Source organism: Plecotus auritus (genome assembly GCF_963455305.1).
Source record: "Plecotus auritus genome assembly, chromosome: 2".
Classification (NCBI taxonomy): Eukaryota; Metazoa; Chordata; class Mammalia; order Chiroptera; family Vespertilionidae; genus Plecotus; species Plecotus auritus.
This window is the reverse complement of record NC_137771.1, coordinates 64,795,090-64,815,792: the sequence shown is the minus strand read 5'-3', so window position 1 is coordinate 64,815,792 and position 20,703 is coordinate 64,795,090. Positions and strand designations below refer to the sequence as shown.

Here is a 20,703-nt window from a genome sequence, read left to right as displayed (position 1 = left end):
GAACCTGGGACCCTTCAGTCCACAGGCCAAGGCTCTATTCACTGAGCCAAACCAGTTAGGGATCCCCACCCCTTTAGAAGCAAGCTCCTTAAGGGAAGGGTCTCATTTAATGCTGTATCCTCAGTATTTAAAACAATGCTGGGAATTGAAGCACATAGTAGGCATAAAAAATATTTGATGGCTGATACATGCCTTAAACTTGAAACATTCCTGTTGAAATAGAAAGTGATTGATGATTCTCATTTTATAAACAGAGAGAGTAAGGAACAAAGAGTAGAAATAACTTGCTTACTTACGTAAAAGATTGATCTAGTATTACAATCAATCTTTTGAGTTCTAGTCCATTGTTTGAATCTGTCTAATAAAATTGCTCATTTAAAGTACAACAAAGCTGAGTCATTGCCAGCACTTCCAGGATAACATTTTAATATTAAGAGATAAAACTTTCAGGAATATCTCCTGACATTGTCTATAATGTTCAGTCAATTCTTGTATGGAATCAATAATTTTGCTGTAAATTGAGAATCCTAAAACCAGTTAATTCGAAATAAACCTGTTACACTTATAATTCTCAAGTACAACCCAAAATGCAGGACTCTAAAATAATTAAACATCTCTCAAACCATTATCCTATACTTTCTCCACCCTGGCTCATTTTTCCACTTCCACCAGTTCTAACAACTATTTCTATTTCTATTGCAAGAAAACTACCTACTTCTTATACCTAATTCTCTCATTCATTCATTCATTCATTCATTCATTCATTCATTCCCTTTAGCAAAGCAGACAGACACAAATACCAGAAAAATAAGCACCTTGAGGAGACTAAGGAAATCAAGGCTTCTGAAATGATATTTAAACTGAGATTGAATGATTAGTAAGAAATAGCCAGGTTAACTGGGAAGAAGGGGATAGAAGAAGGTAGGAGAAGCAGATGTGGATGGCAGAGGGGAAAACAAACCTGAAGGCTTGCATCTGAGAGCACAGATTTTAAATTCTAGCACACCTTTTCCTGGAAGTGGTTCTTATCTTTTCCATCTAATTTAGGTGTTCTTATTCTGTAATCCTATGCATAGAGTTCTATAGTTCCTTTATCAGAGTACTAGAGGCCCGGTGCACAAAATTCATGCACGGGAGCGGGGCTGTGTGTGCCCCTCAGCCCAGCCTGCACCCTCTCCAATTGGGACCCCTTGAGGGATGTCCGACCACCCCTTTAGGCCCATTCCCACCGGGATCAGGCCTAAATGGAAGGTCGGACATCCCTCTCACAATCCAGGACTGCTGGCTCCCAACCGCTCGCCTGCCTCTGCCTGACTGCCCCTAACCACTTCTTCCTGCCAGCCTGATCACCCCTAACCACTCCCCTGCCAGCCTGATCGATGCCTAACTGCTCCCCGGCTGGCCCTCCCCTGCTGGCCTGGTCACCCCTAACTGTCCTTTCCTGCAGGCCAGGTCCCCCTAGGACTGCCCTCCCCTGAGGCCTGGTCTCCCCCAATTGCCCTCCTCTGCTGGCCTGGTCACCCCTAATGGCCCTCTCTGCTGGCCTGATTGCCCACAACTGCCCTCCCCTGCAGACCTGGTTTCCCCCAACAGCCCTCCTTTGCTAGCCCGGTCACCCCTAACTGCCCTCCCTGATCACCCACAACTGCCCTCCCCTGCTGGCCTGATCTCCCCCAACTGCCCTCCTTTGCTAGCCCAGTCACCCCTAACTGCCCTCCCTGCAGGCCTGGTCTCCCCCAACTTCCCTCCTCTGCCAGCCTGGTCACCCCTAACTGGCCTCCCTGATGGCCTGATCACCCACAACTACCCTCCCCTGATGGCCTGGGTCCCTCCCAACTACTCTCCCTGCTTGCCTGTTTGCCCACAACTGCCCTCCCCTGCAGGCCTCGTCCCTCCCAACTACCCTCCTCTGCTGGCCAGGTCACCCCTAACTGCCCTCCCTGATGGCCTGATTGCCCCCAACTTCCCTCCTCTGCCAGCCTGGTCACTCCTAACTGCCCTCCCTGCTGGCCTGATCACCCACAACTGCCCTCCCCTGCATGCCTGGTCCCCCTGAACTGCCCTCCCCTGCAGGCCTGGGTCCCCCACAACTGTCCTCCACTGCAGGCCTGGTCCCTCCCCAACTGCCCTCCTCTGCCAGCCTGGTCACCCCTAACTGCCCACAACTGCCCTCCCCTGCAGGCTATCTTGTGGTGGCCATCTTGTGTCCACATGGGGGCAGCCATCTTGTGTCTTGGAGTGACGGTCAATTTGCATATTACTCTTTTATTAGATAGGATTCATCAGGATGTATCATTACTGCTTAACTTGATTATCATTTCCCCCTCAGACTGTAAGCTCTTTGAGGGCAGGGACAAAGTTGTTCCTGCTTATTAGTATCTCCTCAACCCCTTTAACAGTAGCTAAGTTCAGTAAGTACTTACTACTTATTTAGTAAACAAATAGAAGAATGAATAAATAAATGAATGTCACTTATGAAAAATACTTGAATTTTAATTTAAAAACACCCTACATAAAGAGTTGAACAATGATTTCATGTTTTCTGTATTAAATTATATCAACTGTACCATTTAAACTATAACAGTAAAACAGAAAGTATTACGAAGCATAAATTCTGTAAAACTTAAGTTTTTTACAGTGATAAAAGATATGTAATAAACTTTACCATGATATTTCTTCGATATTAATTCGTTTCTTATCGTTTCCAGATATTGTCTTTCTTCCTTTACTTGTTTAATTTGTTTGGTGATCTTCTCTCCTAAAATATTATAACCCATATTCATCAATCTCGAAAAGCTAAAAAATGGTGCATTTCCTAAAATATAGTGTGTAAAACTTAAAAGTGCTTAAACAATAAGAATAAATTTTACCCAAAATTTTATTTTTCTTCCTGCAATATAGTATTTGCCCCTATGGAAAACAATGAGGAGTCATTTCACTTTCTAAGAGTGATACATAAGGGGATTTACATATATGTGAAGAATACAATATGTCCCATCTGCATTTACATATATGTGTAAAATCAGGTAAAGATCAAGTAGTTTTATGTCTTGGTTTAATTCTTTTGGTAAATTTATCTTGGCCCCAAAATTATTATACTTAAATCTTACATCAAAAAATGTAAATTTTAGATTATATTTTTAAAAGCAAAAATCATTTAGTTATTAAACATATGCTCTAATTAACATAAAATTTATATACTTTAAAATAATATAACTTTTTTTGGTAAAATATACATAATAAAATTACCATTTTAACTATTTTTAGTGTACAGTTCAATGGCATTAAATACATTTACAATGTTATGCAGCCATCACCACCATCCATTTCTGGAACTTTTATTTAAACTTTCCAAACTGAAACTTGTTACTCATCATGCAATAATTCCCCATTAACATCATTTAACTCTATCTCACAGAATCATCTATACTTATGGTGTCATCACACTTACTCTCAATCTGTAATAAAGAGATTTCAGTTATTCCTGGAAAGGAAGTGAAGGAAAATCAATAAGAGCTGGGGAGGTGATGTACTCTTTTTTACCTATCTGAAAGAAAACATGAAAATCAGTAATATTTGGTGTGGTGACACATTATTTTCCCCCCATCTGTAAGCATTTGATAATGTACAACAGCAATGCTTTTTTTTTTTACTTACATGGTGTTTTTTTTTTTTACTTATATGTATTTATACCTATAGACTCTTGTGCTGCAGCTTCTCTATTCCACTATTACTTGGACATTATACACAGTGACTCCAAATGTAAAATTTTAAAAAATTCATATTGTGCCCTAACTGGTTTGGCTCAGTAGATAGAGCGTCGGCCTGTGGACTGAAGGTTCCCAGGTTCGATTCTGGTCAAGGGCATGTACCTTGGTTGCGGGCATATCCCCAGTTGGCGGGGGTGAGGGGGTGCAGGAGGCAGCTGATCAATATTTCTCTCTCATCGATGTTTCTAACTCTCTATCCTTCTCCCTTCCTCTCTGTACAAAATCAATAAAATATATATTTTTAAAAATATGAGAAATGTGTTTAATTTAAAAAAATCCATATTGCTTTCTAAACGTGATTTCCTTCCAAGATGTCTGATCTTAGTTACTTCTTTAATATATATATATTTTTTTCTAAGATGGCTAGTGATTTTTTTTTTCATTTTGAGTCAATTTTGATCATCTATATCTGCTTAATGTGTCTATAACATTTTCAAAGTTTAGCATACATTTTGTTTTCACATATTTTCTCTTCTGTATCACCTTTATCTTTCCTGATTTTTGTGTTTCTGTCCATTTTTAAAATACATTTTTATTGATCTCAGAGAGGAAGGGAGAGGGAGAGAGAGATAGAAACATCAATGATGAGAGAGAATCATTGATTGGATGCCTCCTGCACACCCCACACTAGGGATTGAGCCTACAACCTGGGCATGTGCCCTGACCAGGAATTGAACCATGATCTCCTGGTGCATAATTGATGCTCAACCACTGAGCCACACTGGCTGGGCTCAGCCCATTTTTGATAAACTACTTCAAGCCTTTCCAATGATGTTGTTTCTCCCACTGCCACTTTATAGATCTTGAATTGTTTTAATTCTGCTAGTTTTTTTTTTATTTCTGTAAATTATTAGGTACTACTTAATCGTTATTAAGCACTTACTACTACTCTGTTTGATTATTCTTTTTCAAATTTATGTTATTTTATTTTATTAACTTATAAAAGCCAGGTTCTCACAGGATAATGGTAACTGCCTAAATTATAATCTCTCCATGCATCCTCCCAACTACTATAAAAAGGAAGCAAATAAAACCAACCATAATTTATGTCTACAGCATAACTAGGACGCAGAACCCTTTAATTTACACATGCTTTAATTTATGTGCAAGTGGGGAAATAAACACCCTAGACCAGCAGCATAGTGTGTTCAGGAGCCGACAACTGAGCTGAGTCAGATGTGACTATACATTAGAGAGAACTACCTGAACCTGAGAAAGAAGGTGCCTATTAAGAAGGGCTCCTAATGGCCTACTGGGCTCACATTCTAAAAATACAGACCCTAGCAGCCAATTGTACACAGGGGCCTCTCACACAAACTGCATTTCATGGAGACTTCTGCACTGAACAATTTACCTCTGCACTGAACTGCCTGCCTGCTGTTTCTGCCATCTGAGCCAGCCCTTACAAGGGAGTTCCTGGAACCCTATTTCAACCAATAGGACTGAGGCTTTCCCCATCCAATCAGAGCTGCTCAGCTATATTCTCCGCCCCCCCCCCTTCCCTCAACATCTTCACAGACCAATCACAGCAGCTCCATTCTCACCAATCAGGAAAGTGCTAAGACTGAAAGAAGACTGTTTTCCTGGCTGAGCTAAAACAGATGTAGCACCAGAGCAAAGCAAAACAGACCAACAAAGGGCAGAGCAGACTGGCAAGGAACAGAGCAGAGTGGAACAGCAAGGAGCAGAGCAAAGCTGTCTACTTGGACAGGGATCTGGCCCCAGGATACAGCCCTGATGTATCACAATTGAGCTGTTTTGCTCTGAATAAAGTTTCCTTTTTACCACAGCCCAAATTGGAGATTCCTGTTGGCATTGAACTGATGCCAATGACCCTCAGTTGACAACGAGCAGACAAACACAGTAAATATCAACCATAGTTTTGTCTGGAATAAGAGGCCACTCCCATGCAGTACAGAAATAATAATAAGATCTAATTGGAACACTTTCTATGAGGAATGTAGAAGAAAGAAGCTTATAGAATGTAGGGGGCTAGAGGTAGTAATCATGGGAAGACATAGCTTCTGAGAGGAAAATGCTTCAAAAATGAGAGGTATTCCTTTGGGCCTAGATGGTAAGAGAAAAGAAGAAAGTGACTAAGATAAGAGCTCTGTGGAATAAAATTAGTAGAGAGAAAACAAAAAACAAAAAACAAAATACAGCATAACTCTTGGACACAGACAATAGGGTGGTGAAAGCCTGGGACGGGGGACAGGAGTGGGTTGGAAGGGGTCAATGGGGGAGAAAGGAGGATATATGTAATACTTTCAACAATAAATAATTAATTAAAAATTTTTAATGAAAAAAAGAAGAAAAAAATAAAACCCCCAAAGAAAACAGACCCCTTCCCCCAACTGCATTTTGCCATATCAACAGAAGAGGGCGCTCATAACCTAAGCAGAAAAGCCACCAAAATACCACTCTGTTCCTCTACATGAACACCTGTTATTACTGATAAAGAAAATCCAACACAAGTAAACGTGAACAACATCTACAAAACAATCTAGCATCCAGTTAATTTTTAAAAACCATCAAAACTGATAACTAAACCAAAACAAAATAAAACAGGAAGCCATAAAGCAGAGAAAAATGTAACACTCCTAATCTAAATAAATTATAAGTAAGCAAGTTTTTGCAGATATTAACAAATATCATAATAAATTAACAATTCAGAATAAAAATGGAAAAATAATAGAAATATGTAAAATGGAAGTTGGCCAAACAGAAGAAATTACAGAAAAAACAAAACTGTCTCAGAAATGAATAAATTAGCAATTATCCAAGAACAGAAATGACTAAACATACAGTAAGGATAATGGAGAATATAAATAAAAGGGGCAAAGAATATGAAACATAAAGAAAATAGTAAAATATAGGGGGGATAAATGGTGATAAAAATAAAGGAAAAAATATATCAGAAATATGTATATGATTAAGGGCAACAGCCTTTGATCTTGACACATATTCCAAATATTAATAAATGTGCATTATGATGTTCAGAGTTTATAAACTAACAGTTACGCATATTGATAGGGATAAAAATACTGTAACTGTGAGAACCATGAGGTTAAAATACTGCTAAATGAGGTGAATGTTTTGTTACATAATTAGCACATTATATTCCTGTGTGTTTCATGTAGGTCTGTTTCTATATTTAGCATAATCCTTCCACCCATGCCTATCCCACCCCACCTTCCCTGAAATTAAACGTACTTAATAACCCGTTTGTTCTCAGGTTGTTTCATCTTTCTCTAACAATTAGTTCTTTACCTTCTCACTTTATGTACTCACAAGTCTCCATATAATCCAACAGTGAGCTATTATTAGGGAAGGAACCAGCATGAAAGGTCAACATCAAGACAGCACGATAAAGGAAAACCCTCACAAACAGAAACAGTGCCCTCATTTCTCCATGCTCAAGTTTTATAGATGCTTTAGAAAGATGCAATTGGTAATTAATGCCAGACTTACACTAGATATGATGGTTTATAAGTCCATGATTTGTATTTTGCTATACAGAGTTATTTTTAAGTATTTACACAATGATAAAAAAAATTTATTCCAACTGTAAATTTAAGTATTTTCAATGAATCCACTTGTTGTTCTTATATAATTCTAAATTATTGAAATTCTTCAGTATTGATCCATAAAAAACTAAAGTAATATGATTTAACAATGTAAACAAAAAATATAAAAGAAGTTTATTATGTTGTGAACAATCCACCCATGAAAACAAGTGTCTATGTTTAGTAATCGGTAGAACTAAAAAGGAGACAGAAAAAGAGATGTCTATAACATGTGTGTGTTTGGGGGGAATAATCCAGAGGAAACATCATACCCACATAGAGGGATAGTTTACAGAACAACTCTCAAAATCATGAAAGGCAGAGAAAATCTGGGGAACTGTTCCAGATTAAAGGGACATGACAACTAAATGTGATATGTGAATCTGGATTGGATTCTGCACTAGGGAGAAAAGAAAATTATTGGGATAATTGACAGAAATAAAATATGGACTCTACATATTGCATCAATGCTACATTTTCTGAATTTGATCACTGTATTGTGGTTGGTAAAAGAAAATTCTTGTTCACAGAAGACAGGCAGAAATGTTTAAGGAGAAAGGAGTATGTCGTCTACAATTTAATTCAGAAAAAAAAGTAGACAGGTGAAAAAACAAATATTGTAAAATGCTAACAAATGTTGAACCTAGATGAAGTTAAAAGGTATATGGAACTTCTTTGTATTATTTTTATAATGTTTCCATACATTTGCAATTAGTTTAATTTTAAAAGTAATAATCTAAATATATAAAAAGCCAGTGACCAGAACGCCAGAACGACCGGAGCGACCTGTCGCTATGACGCCCACTGTGGCCAGTGAACCGGCCCAATGGAGGGTGGGGCCGGCCTACCAACCTCCCTCAGCCCCTTCCCCCCAGCCGGCTCCACCCCTGATCACTCCCCAACCCCAATAGGGGGCAGGGTCAGCCGGCCAACCTCCTGAAGCCCCTCCCCCTGCCAAGCCCCACCCCAGATCAGCCCTCCCACCCTGATCAGGGGCAGGGCCAGCCAGCCAACCACCCATTGCCCCTCCCCCGGCCACTGGCCCCCAATTGGCCCACCTTACCCTATTCAGGGTGGGGCTGGCCAGCCCACCGTCCACAGCCCCTCCCCATGGCCAGCCCCACACCTGATCAGCCCCTACCACCCCAACTGGCCCATGACCCCTCCCCCCAGCCAGCTCCAGCTCCTGATCACCTCCCCCCACACCCAACAATGGGGGGGGGGCTGGCTGGCCAACCTCCCAGCCACTGACCTCCTCTCCCAGCCACTGACCCCGGATCAGCCTCCCCCACCCCAATTGGGGGCAGGGCCCGCCAGCCAATTGCCCACGGCCCTCCCCTCAGCCGCCCGGCCCTGATTGGGACGGACCAGCAGGCCAACCTCCCCCATCTCCTCCTCCTGACAGGCCAGGCCTGATCTGCCAGACCCCACCTGACAGGCCAGACCCCACCTGCACGAATTCATGCACTGGGCCTCTAGTACTAGTAATAACAATTTAGAGAAACTGGACCTAAAGCTTCACATTAGCTACATTTTTCTGCTTCAGTTTAGACCAGCACAGTTGCTAGTTTTGTCTAATCATCTATGACAGCTCTAGAAATAAATGTATCAGGGTCTGTGTCTAAAGTTTACATTAAATATCTTTTGTTTTAATTATTTACATATTTATTATCTAATATGTAATCTAAAGTTTTTTTTCACATTAAAGTTGTCAGTGTAGCACACAAAAAAATAGTAAAATAGGTCAGAGAGAAAGTAACAGCTATAAAAAGTAAAGTAATACTTAATTGTGTTGTCCCAGAAACAAACAACAACAATGGAATGGACCTGCTATTTAAAGTGTTTTCTTGGAGGGGGTTAATGGGGGAAAAAGAGGGACATATGTAATACTTTCAACAATAAAGATTAAAAAAAAATAAAGTGTTTTCTAGGGAAGGGTGGGTGGGTGGGTGGGTGGGTGGGAAGTGATATATATATAGGCGTAAACCCTGGACACAGATAATAGGGTGGTGAAGGAGGCCTGGGGCAGGGGTGGGGGTGGGCCAGAAGGAGTCAGTGGAGAAAAAGAGGGGGACATGATAATACTTTCAACAATAAAGATTAAAACAAACAAACAAACAAATAAATAAATAAAGTGTTTTCTAGCCCTGACCACTGTGGCTCGTTGAGCATCATCACATGCACAGAAAGGTTGCTGGTTTGTTTCCCTGTCAGGGCATATGTCTGGGTCCCAGGCTCAATCCCCAGTAGGGGAAATATAGAACGCAGCTAAATGTCTCTCTCTTCTCTCTCTCACACACAAGCAAATAAACAAATAAAGTGTTTTCTACTTTTAGAAAACATTCTTGAAACAGAAGTCCTGGTTTTCATACTGAAGGAGCCCACTATGTATCCAGAAAAACTTGATCTAGAATTCTCAACTGAGATACAGCCTGGTAAAATTATTACATATTAAAGAAATCCTCTGGCCTTCCTGACTGAAACACACAAGCCGGTTTACAAAGAAAAAAGAATCAGGGTGGTGTTACACTTATTAATCTAAAATAATAAAAGCATAATATGCTAATTAGACTGGATGTCCTCATGGACGTCCTTCAGGACAACCTTCTGGACGAAGCTGGGGCTGTGAGGGAAGCCTGGGTCCTGGGTGCCTGAGGGAAGCCCAGGTCCCGGATGCCAGAGGGAAGCTGGTGCTGGCAGTCAGGGGAAGGAAGGCCTACTCTTGCACGAATTTCGTGCATTGGGCCTCTAGTAGTAACATAAAACAAGATATCAGTAGAACAACATTAAAAAAAAAAAAAAAAAAAAAAAACTCAAGGGAAAAAAAGTGTAAGCCAAGGATGGTATAGCCAAACTATCCTCCAAGTATCGAGGGTCTAGAGCAGGAATAGCAAACTTTGTTGATAAAGGGCCAGACAGTAATAATTTAGGCTTTGTGGGTGACATATAATCTCTGTCACAATTCCTTTTTTCTTTTTTTAACAATTCTTTAAAAATATAAAAAACTAAAGGCCATATATGACAAACCCATAGCTAACATAATACTCAACCAGGGAAAACTAAAAGCATTTCCCTTAAGGCATTAATCCAATTAGGCAATGATTGAAAAATATTCTGCAAAAGAACTGGCAGTACATTTTGAACATATTTAGTTTTAGATCTGAGACTAAAACAGAGGTGAGGAGAATACAACTAGATATAAGTACATAGATGTTATATTATTTGACAAAGTAGAAAAGACACAACTAAAAATACATGAGAGTAGAAAGGAGTGGAAAAGGTGACTTTTTTTATTGTCCTGAATGTAACATGTAATAATCAGATGGTAATTTTAGAGGTAACTAATCAAAACCAGAATCATCAAATTAAAAAAGAAAAAGAATGATTAAGAATCCTAGAACAAAAATACAAAACACTATAATGAAAATACAACTTTTCTAATACCAGGAGGAAGTAAAAGTGCAAATAAACCACATAATAATACACACTAACTATATAATAAAATAAAATGACAAATCTGACATTGTCAAACATACCAGTCCCATCAATGATGTAAATAGACGCAACTTGTCTACTAAATAAAAACGATTTTCAGACTGACTCACAAAGCAAAACCCAACTCTAGACTGTATGTAAAAAATATACCTAAAACAGAAAGGCTGAAAAAAAAAAGTGGGAAAGATTGGGGGAGGGGGGGAAGGGAGTGTTTTATAACAAATAAGTAAACAAAAAGAAAGCAAATAGTGATAGGCAATAAGGGAGAATTTAGGCCAAAAAAAAAAAAAAAAGCATTAAATGAATCCAAGAAGAATACTTCATAATGCAAAAGTAGTAATATTAATATTCACATAAGAATAACTTTGTGACAAATAACACATAGAAATCTAAATAAATTAGAAACTGCAACAGACATACAGAAAAAAAGTAACACGCTAAAAAGAAGACTTCCTAATATAAAATTTACAGTTCAAAACATAGACATAAAAATTCCCACTAATTAGAAATCTTTGGCAGGCAACCCAATAGAAATCTCTGAAAGGCTACTCCCAAAAAAAAAGTTATCAAAAGGGAGTTCAAGCTATGGTCGATGTGGCTCAGTTGGTTGCAGCATTGTCCGATGCACCAAAAGGTGATGGGTTTGATTGCTGATCAGGGCATATACCCAGGTTTCCGGTTCAATCCCTGGTCGGAGGGCAACAATGTTTCTCTCTCACATGTCTCTTTCTCCCTTTCTCTCTCTCTGTCCCTTCCTCTCTCTCTCAAAAAAAAAAAAATTAAATAAAAAATTAAAATACTTTTAAAAAATACTATATAATAGGAGAGGAGCCGAAACCGGTTTGGCTCAGTGGATAGAGCATCGGCCTGCGGACTGAAGGGTCCCAGGTTCGATTCCGGTCAAGGGCATGTACCTTGGCTGCGGGCACATCCCCAGTGGGAGGTGTGCAGGAGGCAGCTGATCGATGTTTCTCTCTCATCGATGTTTCTGGCTCTCTATCCCTCTCCCTTCCTCTCTGTAAAAAATCAATAAAATATATTTAAAAAAAAAATAGGAGAGGAATGTGCTAATTATCTATTACGCCGTGAGGCATAATGACCTACTGCATAATGACCGGATCACAGATCTGCAGGAGGGTGGGGCAGCGAACTACAAGTGGGCGGCAGAGAGCTACAGGAGGGGACAGGGCAGCAGGTAAGCGGGGGGGGGGGGGGGGGGGGGGAGGGGGGAGAGCAGAGAGCTACAGGAGGGGGAAGGGCAGCAAGCTATGAGGGGAGGTGGGGGGAGCTACAGGTGGGCGGGGCAGTGGGCAGAGAGCTACAGGAGGGCGGCAGAAAGCTACTGGTGCATGGATTTGTGCACAGGGCTACTAGTATATTGTATATATGCACATATTTTGCCATTTTTTTCTCAGGCTCTAAAATGGTTAGGCATGGTACTATTGGAAATGTTGATATCTTGTTCATCATGGATTTTTTGGCATTAATGTTTACTTTAAAAAATATTATCTATAATAATAAAAGTGTAATATGCTAATTAGACTGGACAGCCAAACAACCTTCCAGACGTCCTTCTGGATAAAGCCACAGTGGTGGGGGCTGAGGCAGAGGTAGTTAGGGGCGATCAGGCAGGCGTGTGGTTAGGGGCGATGAGGCAGGCAGGGGAGTGGTTAGGGGTGATCAGGCAGGCAGAGGCAGTTAGAGGTGATCAGGCAGACAGGCAAGTGGTTAGGGGTGATAAGGCAGGCAGGCAGAGTGGTTAGGGGCGATGAGGCAGGAAGGCAGGCAAGCAGTTAGGAGCAGCGGTCTTGGATTGCAAGAGGGTGCAAGCTGGGCTGAGGACCCCCATGCACAAATTTCATGCACCGGACCTCTAATCCTATATAATAAAAGCCTAATATGCAAATTGTCTCCTCGGATGGTTGTTCGACTGGGAATTCGACCTAGAGACTGGGAATTTGACCACTTGCTAAGATGTGTACTGACCACCAGGGAGTAGCATGGAACATGGCAGGTGTCGGCAACATGCTGCGACTTCTTGCCAGCTACCTGGGGTTAGGGGTGATGGGGATGGAGGTGCAGTGAGAATGCAGCTCACTCTCACTCCCCCTGCTACCCTCCCCTGCAATGCCAAGGCTCATGCGCTGGGGAAGTCCCCATGCTCAGGTGCTGGGTGCCTGCGTGGAGCCTGCCCCACACCTGCGTGGCCTCTTCCAGGTGAGCCAGGCTGCAACCACTGGGACCGAGGGGCCGGTCAGGCTCCCTGTGGGTTTGTGCAGGAGCCGGTCTGTGAGGCAGGCCGGGAGAGAGTGCGCTGCCCACTAGGCTTGTGTGTGGCGCTGCTGAGTGGCCCAGAAGTCTACGCTGCACCCCGGCCCACAGCATTCAGCTGTGCTCACTGCATCTCCACATGGGGATTCAGGTGCTGTGACTCAGGCGGAGGGAGGCACATGGGGGCCCAGGGGACCAGGTGCTGCCCAGGGCCCAGAGGTCAGCTGGGACCTGCCCTTCCACACCAGACACTCACACTTCGATCGCCGGCCAGGCCTCGAGACTGCATTCATGCACAAATTTCATGCACCGGGCCCTCTAGTATTAAAATATTTACCTTAATTATTGAATATTTGTGTGCCCCCCCCACCCTTAAATTTTGCACCCAAGGAAAATGACTCATCTGCCTCAGACAAGACCCTAATCCTGTGAGGGACATAGACAATAAACAATAAATATCAAACAACGATAAGTTATTAGAAAGTGATGAGTACTTGGAAAAAAAAGTAAGAGCAGGGTAAGAAAAATTGGGAAGGAAAAAGAATAGTTCAGATAGGTCTCATGGAAAAGGAGAAATCTGAGTAAAGATTTTCAGGAAAAGAAGGAATTAGCCAAGGGAAGATGTAGAAGGGAAGATCTCCAGAAAGAGCTAAAGCAAAGGCCTTAAGGTGAAATTGTCTAGTATGATTAAAGTATAGAATGTAGGGGAAAGAGGAGATAAAATAAAAAAAATTAGGAGGATGAGGATCAAATTATATAGGGCCTTCCAGGCAATTTAAGGTCTTCATCACAAAATGGGAAGTCAATACAGGGTTTTAATAGAAGCATGAAAATATCTGACTTTTATATTTTTACTAGAGGCCCGGTGCACAAAATTCATGCATGGAGGGGGTGTTTCCTCAGCTCAGCCTGAACCCTCTCCACTTGAGGACCCCTTGGGGGATGTCTGACTGCTGGTTTAGGCCTGATCCCCGGCTGTTGAACATTCCTCTCACAATCTGGGACCACTGGCTCCTAACTGCTCACCTGCCTGCCAGCCTGATTACTCCTAACTGCCCTCCCCTGCCGGCCTGATCTCACCCCCAAGTGCCCTCCCCTGCTGGCCTGATCTCACCCCCAAGTGCCCTCCTCTGCTGGCCAATTTGGTTCTGATTGGTCGGTTGCTATGCCAGCGTCAAAAGCTCCGCCTCCTAGGCAGCCATTGGCTCCCCACAGCACCCAGATTTGGTTCTGATTGGTAGGTTTCTATGCCAGTCAGTGTCAAAAGCTCTGCCTCCTAGGCAGCCATTAGTTCCCCACAGCACCCAGATTTGGTTCTGATTGGTCTGTTCCAATGCCAGTCAGCGTCAAAAGCTCCACCTCCTAGACAGCCATTGGTTCTTCACAGCACCCACATTTAGTTCTGAGTGGTCAGTTTCTATGCCAGTCAGCATCTCCGGACCTGATCAGAGAGGCGGGGCTTAACAGCAGCCCCCGCAGAGGCTGGTGAGAAAGAAAAGCCCAGCTGCTGGCGAAGCTCAAAAAGAAAGAGGGAGAGAAAGAGAGAGGCAAGTACTGACCAACAGCTGCCACTGAGGCTGCGGATCAGACCCTGCCTCTCTCTCTGGGCCTCAGCTCCCTGGGCAGTCAGTGCTGGGTTGCCAGACTGCAGCTCTGGGCAGTCAGTGCTGGGTTGCAACCCAGCACTGACTGAAGGACTTCTGGGTTGGTCAGCCTTTGGTTGTGATCGGTCATTACAATGCTGGCCTTTTATATATTAGGTTGTTTTAGTATAAAAAATTCTAAATATACATACAAATAAAAGGTATAATACCAAGAATGTCCAAATACCTACCATCTAGATTCAAAAGTTAACATTATGCCACAATTACTTTCTCCCTCTCTCTCTGAACCATTCAAAGTAAATCAGACATCAAGACAATATACTCCTAAATACTTTGGCATCCCTCCCCTAAAATTAAGGGTTTCTATAACATAATCACAATACCATTTTCACATCTAAGAAAATTAACAATTACTTGATGTCAACTAATATCCAGTCCATATTCAAATTTCCCCAATTGTCCAACTGTCCTCAGAAAAAAATTTTTGATCTAGAATTCAAAGAGAACACACAGCATTTGTCAAGTCTTTTAAAAATCTTAATTTGAAGACTTTTCCCAGACTGCTTTTTCCCCCCCCTCTTTTAAGAGACCAGGCCAGTTATCAAAATGTTCTGTATTCTGAATTTCCTTTATAAACTCCTTAAGGTGTCATTTAACTTATTTTTCCAATCCTGCTATCTCCTGGAAACAGTTAACTCTATAGCCTTCATCCGACACAAATTAATTATCTGGGGCAAGAATATTTTATAAATGGTGCCATGTATTTCATATTGTTTCACATCAGGACACACCAAATGCTCTACTTCAAATTTTGCTGTATTTAATAATTACGAAAGGGGTAACAGAACAGGCTTTAAGGGACAAGAAAATGGAAAATATTATGAAGCTATTTGAATAGTTCAAGAATGAGATGATGGTGGCTCAGTTCAACATGTTAGCAGTAGAGGTGATGAGAAGTGGTCAGATTTTTATCACTGAAAGCTACAAGTCAATTCATTAGTAGTGAAGTTTGAGAAAGGAGTGGAGTATGAGTCCAAGGTGTTTGGCCTCAGATACTGAAAGGATGGATTAGACATCTCCTAATATGGAGAAAAGAATGGGTAGTAGTGGTTTTGGAGAAGGGGCAAAGATCCATAGGCCAATCTCATACATGTCAAGTTTGAGATGTCTGCTGGCCATGCAAGTGGAGATATAAGTAAGCTAAGCACTTGAAATATGAATCTGGAGTTTGGGAAAGAGGACTGGGATGGGGATTTAATTTGGGAATCCTTAGCATAAAGTTGGTATTAAAGCTATTAGACTGGATAAAATTACCAAGGAATGAGTGCAGATAGAGAAGAGAACAAAGAGCCGGCCCCTGAAATTCTTCTATATTAAAAGTCAGGAAGAAGAAGCCCTAGCCATTTTGGCTCAGTGGATAAAGCATAGGCCTGTGCACTGAAGAGTCCCAGGTTAGATTCTAGTCAAGGGCACATGCCCGAATTGCAGGCTCAATCCCCAGCAGGGGCGTGCAGGAGGTAGCCAATCAATGATTCTCTCTAATCATAGATGTTTCTATCTCTCTCTCCCTTCCTCTCTGAAATAAAATAATAATACTTAAAAAAAGAGAGAAGAAAACCCAGCAAAGAAGACTGAGAATGAATAACAAAAAAAGGTAGGAGGAAAACCAAGATATATTTATGTTAAAAACCAAACAAAGGAATTACATCAAGGAAGAGAGGGGTCAACAGTGTTAACTGTTGTGCACAGATATATTAAGTATGTGTGGGATAAGAATTAAGCAATAGATTTAGTAATGCAGAGGTGAATTTAAAAATAGCAGTCTTGGAGAATTGGAGTAAAAGCTTGGAGTTGTTTTAAAGAAAAAATGGGGTGAAGCAATGAAATAGTTGTCTAGAACAATGGAAGAGTGAATGAGTGAAAGATAGTTTGATTGCCTACTAGCAAAAGGTCCCACTGGGGATTCATGGTCATGAATTTAAAGTGAGATATAGATTAAAAATGGTGGCAGAGTAGGAGGATGCTGCACAGACATGCTCCCAGGAACAAGCTGGAATTACAACTGAAATATGAAAAGGCTTCCTGAATAATCAATGGAAAACTCACAGGAGAGAACCCTGATACACAAAGACTGAAGGTGGAAACTGCATAGAGACTGGTAGGAGGGGTGGAGGCATGAAAGGGCTGGCCAGGCACCCACAGACGGCTACTGAAGTCCTGGAGAGATATCTCAGCTGTGGGGGTGTGTGCCACTGAAAACTCTGGGATCTAATCCCGAAGGTGGACTTCCCAGCAGAGAAAACCAAACTGAGAAGGGTACCCACATAACATCTAGTTGTGAAAAGTAGTGGGTACTGTCTGCCAGGGAGTGGCAGCTGAAAGTTGGCGCACCCTCTTAAAGGGCCAATGCACAAAAATTCCCTGTGAAGCCACCCACCTTATACTTTGGCAGAGGGAGGGTGAAGTGGACTGGAGCTGTGAGAGCAGAAGCCAGGACTGGGGACTTGGGGGATAGAGCTCAGAAGGCAGACACCCCAAATTTCCTGGGCTAAGTCATTCCCCCACACAGGAGAGGACATCTTTCCCACATAATCTGCCTTGCCTGGGAGGAAGACAGTCGCCACACTCTATTGGAAAACACCTTGCCCTGAGGCCACTTAAAAGATTAAAAGTAACAATTAGCCTCCAGGCAGAAGCAACTACCCCACCCTGTTGAAAAAAACTCTTGCCACTCCAGAGGACAATTGCCTGGGGGCAATTCAAGTCAGAATCCTATTAGTCTATAGACAGAGGCAGTCTCTGGAGGCTTTGAGTCTTTGCCTGATCCAATTAGTCAGAAACAGCCTTTAACACTGCCCTGCGCTAGAGATTGAGAGGTATAGAGGATCTACCTAAAACATAGTCACAAACCCAAACAGACCACCAAAATGAAGAAACAAAGGAACAACCCCCAAATGAAAGAACTAGTGAATTCTCCAGAAGAGATAAATGAAGCAGAGATAAGAAATTTACCTGAAACAGAGTTCAGAGTAATAATGGTAAAAATGCTCAACAGTATGAAAAAAGATACAGTAACTATGAAAAAAGAACAGTCTGAGATAAAGAATGACATAACACAAATAAAGAACACATTGGAAGGAATACACAGCAGATTATGGGAAACTGAGGATTGAATAAGTGAATTAGAAGACAGAGTTGAAAATATCAATTAGAGAACCAAAAAGAAAAAACAATTAAAAAACAGGACAGCTTAAGGGAGCTCTGGGACAATGTGAAACATAACAATATTAGAATAGTAGGTGTGCCAGAAGAGGCAGAAAGGGAGAAAGGAATAGGGAATGTGTTTGAAGAAATAATGGTAGAAAACTTCCCTAACCTGGTAAAGGAAAAAGTCACACAAGTTCAGGAGGCACAGAGAACCCCAAACAAGAAGAACCCAAACAGACCCATGCCCAGACACATCATAATTAAAATGCCAAAAATTAAAGACAAAGAGAGAATCTTAAAGGCAGCAAGAGAAAAGAAAACTGTTACCTACAAAGGAGTTCCCATAAGGCTGACACCTGATTTCTCATCAGAAACTCTACAGGCCAGAAGGGAATGGCATGAAGTATTCAAGGTAATGGAAAGCAAGGATCTGAGACCAAGATTACTATATCCAGCAAGGCTATCATTCAAAATAATGGTCAAATAAAGAGCTTCTCAGACAAAAAAAAAAAAAAAGGCTAAAGGAGTTCATCACCACCAAGCCAGTATTATGAGAAATGCTAAAGGGATTGCTGAGGAGAAGAAACAGAGAGAGAAACCTAGCCAAACATAATTAAAATGGCTATAAATAAGTACCTCTCAATAACAACCCTAAGTGTAAATGGATTAAAAGCTCTAATCAAAGGTGTAGGGTAGCCAAATGGATACAAAAACATGACCCAACAATATGTTGTCTACAAGAGACCCACCTCAAAACAAAAGACACACAGGATGAAAGTGAAGGGATGGAAAAAAATTATCCATGCAAATGGAAAAGAAAAAAAAAAGCTGGAGTTGCAATACTCATATCTGACAAAATAGACTTTAAAAGCATCATGCTAAGCAAAATAACCCAGTGGGAGAAAGATAAATATTATATGATCTCACACATTTGTGGAATATAACGAACAACAGAAACTGATGAACAAAAATAGAGCCAGAGGGAGGAAAATATACTAGAAGTAATCCTGTTATTTGCAGATTTTTAATATTTCCTACAACTTTTGTGATATCATACTATGTTAGTACAGTTTTGGTAATATTGTTATACTTAAAATCTTTTTATCCTTGAAATATTAATGTTTATTGTATGTAATATGTGTAAGATCATTTTTTCTTAAATAATTGGTGTTTATTGCATGTAACATTATATTTAAGATCGTTTTTTTGAAAAAGAAAAAAATACTAAATAGAAAGGCATCATTTGAAGATAGAGAAAATAAAGGCTAAGATGAAAAAGAAAGAAGAACCTGTGGAGGGACTGACTGCTCTGGGCCACCCCAAGGGCCTGGGCACATGGATGCATTTTTACTACACCCTTTCTGTACTAAAAGAGATTGGACACTAAAAATAAATAAATAAGTAAATAAATGGTAAAATTAAAAAAATAAAAATAAAAAATAAAGTGAGTTATAGTCCTTATGCTGATATAGTTTTCTCCAGCCATGCTCTGCTGTAGGTATAGGTATAGAAATGGATTAATCAGCTTATTTGTTTTGCTAACGAGTATAATGAAAAGAGAGAGGGGCAAGGAGTCAAAACATGTGCCAGAGAGTGATCAAGACTGCTCTACAGTATTTAAGCCAGTTATGGATGGCATTGAAAGGAATAAAAACAAACAAACAAAAAACAGATGATTGTAGTCCCAGTATAATCAGGGTACTTAGAGGAAGTGAGCTAGAGATACAAGTACTATTATCAGACAAAGGAATACATAGAGTTGAGTTCAAAGTGAATATCTAACACTTTATATAATCCATATTTTTGCTTTATCAAAATTATTCAAAGGCACTGGCTGGTGTGGTTCAGTGGTTGAGTGTCATCACATGCACCAAAAGATTGCTAGTTTGATTCTTGGTCAGGGCACATGCCCAGGTTTCTGGCTTAATCCCAAGTAGGCAGGAGGCACCACCGAGCAATGTTTCTTTCCCTCATCAATGTTTCTCTCTCTCTCTCTCTCCCCTTCCTCTCTCTCTAAAATCAATAAAAAAAATTAAAAATTTTTTCCCCAAGATTAGCAAATTTTTCGTATATTTTAGTATAAAAATATTTTCTTACCTCTGATAAGGAAGGTTGACTTGGATTGAGGGACAAATTCACCAATGTCTGAATGGGGTAATTATCAATTGGAATTTTGTGGGATTTTTTACCTTTCTTCATTCAAGTAGTATAAATGTTGTAACAGATTTTTGACTTGTTTAAGATAGTATTCCACTCATTTCTGGACTCTGATTCATTCAAAAAGTGAAAAAAAACACACACATATAAAAGACTTTAAAATAGAGTCAAAATGACAACTTAGGTATTTATACAATCTTATTATAATAATTGAAATAGATTTATTACTAATAAATAGGGCTAATAATTATAATGGAATGAACATACATCCTATACAACTAAGTAAAGTGGTAAATTATAATAGAGTTGTAACCAGGACACATTTTAAACAATTCATTTTCTCTTGGTCAAAAATTAAAATACATATAGTATTTTCTATAAAGTATAAATATATTTTTAGAGAAGACTCAGATACATCTATAGTAACTTCCTTATTATATAAGAATTAGTGATAATAATCTATAATAAATACAGTACAGTAACTGGTATGCAGATTGGGAGGCCAGAATTTTTAACTCCTGTGGATACATTAAACACTTGATATTTTAATTCAGAAGAAATTTTTAATTAAGCAAACTCAGCACAGATCAATCAAAACCTGCTTTACTATTGTCCTAAGCCTTAACAGTTTAC

The 20,703-nt window shown here is 40.5% G+C and overlaps 1 protein-coding gene across 1 annotated transcript in view; it reads right to left on the bottom strand.

Annotated features, from left to right (window-relative positions):
• The window catches only part of SPATA1 (spermatogenesis associated 1), a gene marked incomplete at its 5' end in the record, with an annotated part of 31,136 nt that extends 11,024 nt beyond the window's left edge, over nt 1-20,112 (bottom strand). The window contains 4 exons of the mRNA XM_080654640.1: nt 2,666-2,758; nt 3,452-3,484; nt 3,544-3,547; nt 20,011-20,112. Coding sequence (XP_080510766.1) covers nt 2,666-2,758; nt 3,452-3,484; nt 3,544-3,547; nt 20,011-20,112 — 232 coding nt within the window. The remainder of the gene's footprint in view (nt 1-2,665; nt 2,759-3,451; nt 3,485-3,543; nt 3,548-20,010) is intronic.
• Nucleotides 20,113-20,703: the final 591 nt, after the last annotated feature.